The following is a 9,160-nucleotide window of genomic DNA, read 5'->3' as shown; positions in this document are numbered from 1 at the left end:
GAAAAAAAAACTTGGGAGTAAAGATGATGCTGATTGCTGAGTCGGCGTGAAATAACAATTCTTTCTAGCACAACTCAGCTATTTAGTTGGTCTAAGAAAACAGAGACCAACACTGTTATGGACGATAAAGGAGGTTATTGATTAGGTCGGCCAGCTCTTCTGAAACCAAGTAGAATTATTCTTCGCTTTTATGCAACGGAAACAGTAAGTAGCATCTGACTGTTGATTTTAACACCCCAACCACCTTTCCCTTTCCCCCTCCTCGTGAAGATGTCATGCATCTCTCTCTCTCTCTCTCTCTCTCTCTCTCCTGTGTATATATATCCAGGCTGTCTCTCTCTTTGCGAAGCTATTCCTTCCTCATTCATATACAAGCATAACTTGTAGTTCAGCTTTTTCTTCTTCTGCTAGCTTCACCCTTTACACGCATCAAAACATGGATGATTTGGTTAGCAGCCCATCTTTCAAGAGTGTCCTCAGCTGTAGTGAAGCCGAGGCTCAACCGGAGGAGAGTTCTTGGACCGGTTACTTTGTGGATTTCATGATGTCTGAGGAGGAGAAGAAGAGGCAAGATGCTTCATATTGCAGTTATGATGATGAAGAGGAGGAGGTGGATGGCTCTATGATCTCTGACGCCGCCTCCCTCGCCCCGGCGGCGTTTCCGGACAAGTACAAGGGGTTGAAGCAGCTCAAGAAGAAAGTCTTCAAGGCTCTGGACCATGATGATTCCCTGGAAGATACTGCAAGTTCTCCTGTAAATAGCCCCAAGGTATTGCTAAAAATTGGCTTCCTTTTTTGTTGTTAAAGTTCGAGAAGTAGTATAGGTCGATACTTCTGATGTTAATTTTGTCGGTTTTGATCGATCTGCTTTCTTTAAGGTCAGCGCTTTGTCACAGATGGAATTCAGCCCTAAGAGGAGATGCAACGTAAGCGACCTCGCCAAGGTAATTCAGTTAATAGTTCCTTAATTTACTGAAATTTTAGTGTTTGTTTCAGCTCTTCACTTGTATACTACGTAGTAAGTAGCTTATTTTGATCTTCCTTTTCCGTCTTCTTTATTTTTCTCTTGCATGAAGGGAGCTGGGATTGGCAACGATCACGGAAGAGAGGGAACGGACTGTGAAGAACATGCAGACGCCATAATGGAAGGAGTGAGGTTTCTTGATCAGAGCCAAAGGGGTATAACTCCATGTGCAGAGCTCAAGGACAAGGGGCTTTGTTTGGTTCCATTGTCCATGTTGCTGAACTACCAGGGCTAACTTCGAGACTCATAAGGCCTGTTTGGAATGCAATATTTTTCCGGATCTTGTCGGAATTGGATATCTTCCTACGATTCCTTCAAAATTTCTGCGAAATTCGTGCACTCCAAACATGTATAGTTGAGCAGGTCTACGGCATACACTTTACAGGCATGTGTGGGATGATTGACCAAAAGGCAACAACATAGTGATACTGTGCATATTTTATTTCATGATAAGTATATTCGTGGATAACTGAATATTATATCTTCTGGGCCTGCATGTATATATATCGCCGCCTCATTTTGTTTGGGCTACCAGCTAGCCAATTGTTGCAGGAAATATAGATGAAACTCGATCTGTATAATTTAGTACGTTTAAGTACGTCCAAACTGAAACTCTGAAACATCTTAACCAATAAAATTTCTACCTAAAAGGATGCGGATATGCCCCCCTAACTCACGCATACGAAAGAGGCCATGTAATCTGAGTATCTGACCAAATACAAGTGTTAGCACTGACAAACGGCCAACATAGTTTAATTACACGATGAGTACTCTCACAGGGATATGGCTGCGATTTAAAGATAGTACGTACGCGATTTGCAGTGCATTATATATATGCAGAATTCTTTCATTCCGAACATGGCTTTAAATCTTGGTGAAGTAACCCATGCATGCATTTGCATATGCCATTGCTCTTGTCACTTCTGTTCGATAAAAAATAAAGTGTTTGTTGTTTCCATACCGGCCGGTGCAATAGCTTTATCAGCATGATCAAATGGGCTATCTACCTAGTACCTACTCCCTTGCACTTGCACTGTTCATCGTACTGTCTTACCTTACCATCCATGAATGGCCCAATTTACCTAGAAAGTGCTTTAATTTGGCTCCCTGCAGGTGCTAGGGCTCCATGTTTTCCAAATTCAAGAACCAAAATTTTAGAGTTCTAAAAATTCTGAATTTTGTGTGCCTATATAGATGCCTAGTACACCCCTGTAAACTCTCATGAAGAACTATTTTCAAGTGTGAATTGCACAAAAAGATAAATATATGAGAGATGCACTATTTGCTATTAGAAATTCACACATTTGTTTTTTTTTTGTGTGCCAGATAAATGAACATATTTTTGAACCAAAATTTACAGGTACGAGCGAAACATATACATCTAGATTTGTTTTCAGAAATTTCCAACACTCAGAAATATGGCTTTTGTATTTTTTTAAAAATATAGGGAGTCCTGGCATGAGACAAACATCTGGACTCCCGATTTACCAATCGTTGTTGACCGGTAATAATTTACTTACCTTGCCCCTGTTGCTGTACACAACATGACTAGTTTGAATGTTCCATGAATATGTGCAATTTTGAATTCCGAGTTATTTTTTCCTTCTGCGAGGAAAAACCCAGGAATTATTTAAGTTATTTAGCCATTTAATTTTGGAGAGAAAAAAGTGGATAAACATGAAGTTATGCAATGGCTATGCATGCATGAGCTCATTCATGAACACAGGCAGTTAGGAAGTAGCTTTCAGGAAGCAAGTAGTTAAGGGCTTGACTGTTGCAAAGGATTGAAAAGGCTAAAAGACTTGCTAACAAACCAATTAAATTGAAGGCTTGGGGGCCTCCCTAATTGACAGCTTCAGCTTATCTTCATGCTAGTAAAACATTACTTTCCTCCAACATAATTTTGTACCTTATCGATATTATTATCGATAGCTAACTTCAGACATGAAAGTCTTCAGAGCTATATATATGTGTGTGTAGCTTTTCGTTTTACTTTTACATGTTTCTGAATATTAGGTCCATCTCACTACTGTCTCAATGCATATATGCTAGGCTTATATGAGTAGGACACAATATGCAAATTACCATTTATATTGAACAAAATATATATGAACCATTTATATGTAAAAAAAATATTAACCAGTTATATGGCAGAGACACAAGCATGTTACAATGATCTTAATTAAGCTAGGAACAGCAAGCGTGCATTTGGGAGGTAGCTAGATATTGGTCTGCATGTTACTGAAGCTTCCAACCAAATGGCAGCATTGCATTTCTTAATCCACCATCATCATTAGGTTCCTAATCACTACGTATTCTTAATTAACCAGTGCCTTTCCCTTTTAAACCACTCTGATCTGAATCTTCAATCGGTGTAGTAGTATACATTGTACACAGCTGAGTTAGCAACAGCTGGAAGAAAATATAGCAGGACGGAGCAGAAATAGCCTCTTGCAGTTGCAGGCCACGGAGAGAAGTATCCAGGAATGAATATCAGACTGAAAAGAGTCCATGTGCGCAGCAATGAGCTACTCCTACTTTTTTTTTGACAGGTATGAGCTACTCCTACTTGGTAGTGCACACCAAATAGCACACCAAATCCCGTGGTCTGATTCGTTTGGGGAAAAATAAAATAAAATCTGTGGTTTGTGGAATATTCTTCAGCCGTCTTGATTAAAAAGTACAGCAAGTGGGAAATCTCTAACGCAATAATACAGATGAACTTACAAGTCAATTTTGATTCAGGAACTATCCTTTGGCCAGTCTGAAAAGAGAGAAGTATTAACTGGATGTTCTTATTTCTATCAAACAATTGAAGCTTATATGCCCTGATACAGTTCATACAGTGCTTTTAGGTACAAGAGCTAGTTTGGTTCCTGGAGGATTGCCTCTGAAATTCGATGAAAAGGCGAAGAGAGCCACACTATTTTCAGCTAACTTTCCAATTGTAATTTTCAATGATTGTCGTTATGTCGTCAAGATAGAACTGTATGGAGGAAAAACTGAAAACCTCGAACCGGAAGCTTTAATTGTCCCGGTATCTTTGACAAGATTGCAAATCCAATAATTGAAGAACGGCTGAGTTGTTAAATGCAGCGCATTCTGATTGGAATGCCACTACGAAATCCAAGAGTTATATTATGATCAATTGAATTCCACTGGATTTGGACCGAGGAATGAAATTGTAGTTTATACATATGATTAGCATCTAGCACCAATTAATGTGACGTACGATAACCTGTCGCGACAGGCACAAATAGTGCAGCCTACTGCTAATCAGGTCTAATCCTAGAGAGAACGTGATAGTAAAATATTATCTGGAACGATACTCGGGATAGTTTATGCCTGATTGATGCAACCGGTGCCGTGCGGATGAAAATACATTGAACGAGTTTTCTGTTAGGTGCGGTGCAGGTTTCAAAATGTTACCATTAACGTCTTCGATTCTGGTTGGTGAAACATGATAAACTAAGAACCAAGCTCGGCTTGGGTGGTCAGCCCAGCGAGGTATGCTGGCTGCCCAGCAGAATTCAATCCTCAAAAATCGCATTCTTGTGTCTCACTTTGTGAAAATTAATATATGTATCTATATATTGTCAGAATACAATCGCACATATTAGAGTTTAATGTAAAAAAGCATGATAATAAACTGATAATGCAACAGCTTCCTGGGATGTGTAAGTTGGAAGTTTCGATATTTATATGTTTGGCTACTACTGTACTGCTAACATCAAAATAGAGGAGATATCGTAGAGTGTGGTCAATGACACAATGTAGTGTTTTTTATATAGGAAAATTTCCTAGAGGACACCGTTATTTTGTGACCTTTGCCAAAACACACCGCCAGAATGTGTCTTTGCCCGGTATCATTAGAATTTCGTGGACTTTTGCTAGAACGCACTACATCGACTAAAAATGAGAATTTGACATTTTAACTTGGGCGACGATCATCGTAGATCCGATTTTGAACACTTTTTTCCTTTGTACAAATCGATATTTGACATCTACTAGGGTTTGCTGTTGGTCGAGGTGGGCATTCGTCTCCTTTGTTGTTGCATTCTGCAGGAGAGGAAAACGCTTCGAACAAAGAGTTTGAAAAATTCTAGACACATTTGCCAAAGGGTAGAATGATAATTCAATATGAAAAAGTCAAACTTTCTGTTTTGGACCGTAGAAGACACATTCCGGCGGTGTGTTTCGGCAAAGGGCACAAAATAGCGGTGTCCTCCAGCCAATTTTCCCTTTTTATATTGAGAAAAGTATATTGTTGTCCTCAATTGGTAGCGAAGTCTATAAATGGTCAGTGAACCCGAAATCGTATACATTTGGTCTCTCAATTGGTAAAACTGGATACTTTTGATTTCTCTTCTAAATTCGAATAATTTTGACTCCACGTGGTGTGTTTTTTCGCCAGAATTTTCCATGTCTGGTGCCACGATGGAGTTAGATTTTTCCCTCGTGAATTTGAGATCGTATACATTTGATACCTCAATAGTGCATTTTGGCATCCGATGCGGAAAATTCTGGCGAAAACCGCGCCACGTGGTGTCAAGACAATTCGAATCGGAAAATAACCAAAAGTATTCGATAAGTTTTGAATTGATGGACCGAATGTATCGATTTCAAGTTCAGGAACCATTTCTATATTTCCCTACCAATTGAGAGACCAAATTGTCATGGGCGTACATCCCTACGGGGGTGCAGCCCTACATATCCAAATAAGGGACGATATCCTGTTAGTATCTCCTAAATTAGTTAGGCAAGTAAGATAGAAATATTAAGATATGGTTTGTTAGGGAAGTAGAGATATAGTTTGTTAAGAAAATAGAGATTAATTTCTTGAATGTCAAGTCGAGTTTTTCCTATAAAAAGGCCCCTGTAATCCTTACGAGGTAAGTAAGAATAAACCAATCTAATTATAACTCCTCCCTACCCTTAAGGTGTGGCTGCCTTTCATGGCGCCATCGCGCCACTTGGGTCAAGGGCCACCTCGTATAGGCCCTAGTGCCATTATACCCAATGTCATGAACCATGTTCATGACACAAATATACTTGTTGCTTTATAAGTTAGTGAAATTCAATTGGATAATTAATAAGACTAGGACACGACGTGGTGCTCTCACTTCTACATAATATCCTATCCCTGATGCCACTTAAACTCTCAACTCTGACGGGTTAGACACCCGTCGGTGATGACAATGTCAGACTGTTAGTGGTAACGATGAGGGTGGAATATTTACCCGCCGGTGGTGCCTTTGAACGTTTTTTTTATAGCATCAATGCAATTCATTTTTTGGACGATTTTTTTAGGCGAAGCTCTAAGAGTATAAAGGTATTAATAAATAAGTTCTCACACCAAGGAGACTTGCAAGCAGGCCGAGAGAGAGACCAAACAAGAAAATTAAACCGAACAAGGACGACTCACGGAATTGAACCTAAAGCCACCTTGGTTAGACTGAACTGATTGGTTCAGTTTCTTTCTATTTATGAAGACTACCTTTGTGCCCGTACTTTGCGACGGAATCATCAAGAAAAGAAAATGTACAACTGAAGACATTTTAAATTTTAAACCCAAACTCATGAAGATCGAAAAGGAAAAACAGTAATAGAGACTATGCAAAGAGGGATTATGACTTGAAGTTTTAACTCATGAGTTTGTAAAATCTACTTGTCAGGGGTGGCAAGAGAAATGTTAGAAAGAAGTGAATTGACGACCACCAACTCCAAACTTTATAAATAGGAAAGAAATTCGGTTTTGATATAAAATGAGAACCGGTAGATTTTCTAAAAATCTGCTAACAAAATAAAATAAAATTGGGTGGACCAAAATTTCAATTGGGTTCTCAGTTCGAACTGAACGAACATGAAGTATACCTAAAAGTACATTTTTTACATGAGCAATAACAACACAATATCATCGCAGGGGCAGAGTTTACATAATTGGCGTAAGCAAATAGCATTCTACCTAAATTAACATATGACTGACATAGAGTTGGGCATATTTATTTTTTTGGTTATTTTGGGCACCCGAGGGTCAAAGCCGAATTACCCAAACTAAATCCGTTTTCTAGACTTGATAACCGAAAAGTAATGGCATTTTCAATTTCGTTCCAACTGAGTTTGGACCCGTTTTTTTGTTTGGGGATTCGGTTCTCTGTTAATTTAGGTAGTCAGGATATCGACATTGAAACTGATGAGCAGGAGCGGAGTCAGGACTTCGATATTAAGTCTTAAATACAGATTGATGCCAAATCACAGAACAATATGGTTTGCTGTGCTTCTGTTAATTTATATTAGCTCTATGATTACCAACCCCATCAAAACAAGTGAACGGGATTGAAAAAACAATAAATTAGACTTCATACTTGAAGCATAAGAAATAAAATCAATTAATTAATCCCTGCAAAAAAATCAATTAATTAATCTCTTGCCCTATGCTTCCGTAAAATTCTGTTTTTTTTAGGAACGTAAAATTCTGTGTTAGTAGACAAATCAATCAGTAGTTTGAAATTGGTCTAATAGAAAAGTGCTAGTTTATAGTTTGAATAAACCTAACTGCAAGATTATTAATAGGATATAATATTTTAGCTCTAACCGTGAGACATGCCGTGAGGTCTGAGGCTGTAGATTGGCATGATAGTGTGGTCGGCAGCCAGCGGCCGCGCACCTGCGAGCTGCGACCGGCGGTCGACGAAGCATCCGATCCGAGGCTCAGATGCGGCTGTTGTCCATGCCTAGCTAGCGCGGGCGGTCGGGCGAAGGTGATCGATCAAGTCGGGAAGTTCATGAATACTACTCCGTAGATGATTTTATTTTTAATCGCATATAGATGAACTTATTTTTTTTTTTGCCGTGAAAGCCAGGAGCTCTGGCATGCAATATTAGAAGAGGAAAACCAAGTATATGTACATCCAACCGATGTCGAAACAAGAAAAAAAGCCAAAAACGAAACAGAGAAAGACTATCCCAACGGCAGCTGGCCGGTAGGACGGACAGAAAACACCGAAGAACCACAACAAATCTCACGGCACGGTCACGCAATGGAAAGCAATCCTATGAGTATCAATTGCGTCACGGGCAAACGACGCGACAACAAAAGCAGGAGCTGCCACGGTCTGGAAGATACGGCGGTTGCGCTCCTTCCAAATGTTCCACATGATGTAAATGACCACCCCGTTGAAATATTGTCTTCTTTCTTTGTCAATCGTCCTGGAGGTTTGAATCCATCAGGCACAAGTGTCCCTGTAGTCAGAAGTCTTGACTTGCTGAAGGATGTTGAAGTTGTAGTGGTCAAGGACTTTTTCCCACATCTGGCGGGCAAAGGGGCATCGAAGGAAAAGGTGTGTCCCGGTCTCATGAGGATCAGTGCAAAGGGAACATCCAGGAGTGTGCGGCCAGCCCCTGACGGGGAGATTGTCGGCGGTGAGGATCTTGTTCTGCACAAGAAGCCAGGCGAAGAATTTGCACTTGTTTTTGGCCTTGGGCTTTCCAGACAGTGTTAGCGTGTTGGGCATGGATGGAGCCGAGGAATTGAGCCTTGTACGCCGAGCTGGAGGTATAGGAGCCATGCGAGGTCCAACGCCAAGTGATGGAATCGGGGGAGTCGGAGTTTAGGACCACACCTTGAAGTCTCAACCAAAGGGAGACAAACTCATCGAGTTGAACCGCATTGGAGATCTTGCCTCTTAAAGCGCGGACACAAGCCCCCTCGGTAATATCATCGTGCACAGAACGGTTCTTCCTCCTAGTGATGGCAAAAATGGTTGGTGTGATGACATTGGGAGCTAAACCGTCCAGCCATGAGTCATGCCAGAATTTTGCCTTACGACCATCGCCAATCTGCACTGTGGTGGAGACAGAAAAAAGAGCACGGTCACATTTGTTCACCGGAGGGGGCATTCCCACCCATGGTTTGTTAGGACATGTCCACTCGTAGCACAACCAACGCAGGCGCAAGGCACGACTAAATTTCTCCAAGTCAGAGATGCCTAGGCCGCCAAGTTTCCTAGGCATGCAAACTTTGGACCAATTGACCAAGCAGTGACCACCATTCGCCTCCTCTTTGCCCTTCCAAATGAAAGATCTGTTGATTTTGTTCATCTTCTTGATGGCCCATTTTGCAACGGGGAAAACCGG

The 9,160-nt window shown here is 40.6% G+C and overlaps 1 protein-coding gene across 1 annotated transcript; it reads left to right on the top strand.

Moving 5' to 3' along the window:
• The first annotated feature begins 337 nt into the window (after positions 1-337).
• Positions 338-1,555, top strand: LOC100844346 (vascular-related unknown protein 1). Its single transcript, XM_003562962.4, has 3 exons — positions 338-769; positions 879-944; positions 1,077-1,555. Exons 1-3 carry the CDS (start codon positions 437-439, stop codon positions 1,257-1,259), a joined length of 582 nt encoding a protein of 193 aa, XP_003563010.1. The 5' UTR covers positions 338-436; the 3' UTR covers positions 1,260-1,555.
• The last annotated feature ends 7,605 nt before the right edge of the window (positions 1,556-9,160 follow it).

This window comes from Brachypodium distachyon, chromosome 1, assembly GCF_000005505.3.
Source record: "Brachypodium distachyon strain Bd21 chromosome 1, Brachypodium_distachyon_v3.0, whole genome shotgun sequence".
NCBI lineage: Eukaryota > Viridiplantae > Streptophyta > Magnoliopsida > Poales > Poaceae > Brachypodium > Brachypodium distachyon.
The sequence above is the reverse complement of the archived record's forward strand: the minus strand, read 5'-3'. Positions and strand labels throughout refer to the sequence as shown.

Excerpts from the sequence above, each read along its gene's own strand:
- LOC100844346 (XM_003562962.4), top strand. The coding sequence starts at position 437 with ATGGATGATTTGGTTAGCAGCCCATCTTTCAAGAGTGTCCTCAGCTGT. Across the intron at positions 770-878 it reads CTCCTGTAAATAGCCCCAAG|GTCAGCGCTTTGTCACAGAT; the intron begins GTATTGCTAAAA and ends GCTTTCTTTAAG. Across the intron at positions 945-1,076 it reads ACGTAAGCGACCTCGCCAAG|GGAGCTGGGATTGGCAACGA; the intron begins GTAATTCAGTTA and ends TCTTGCATGAAG.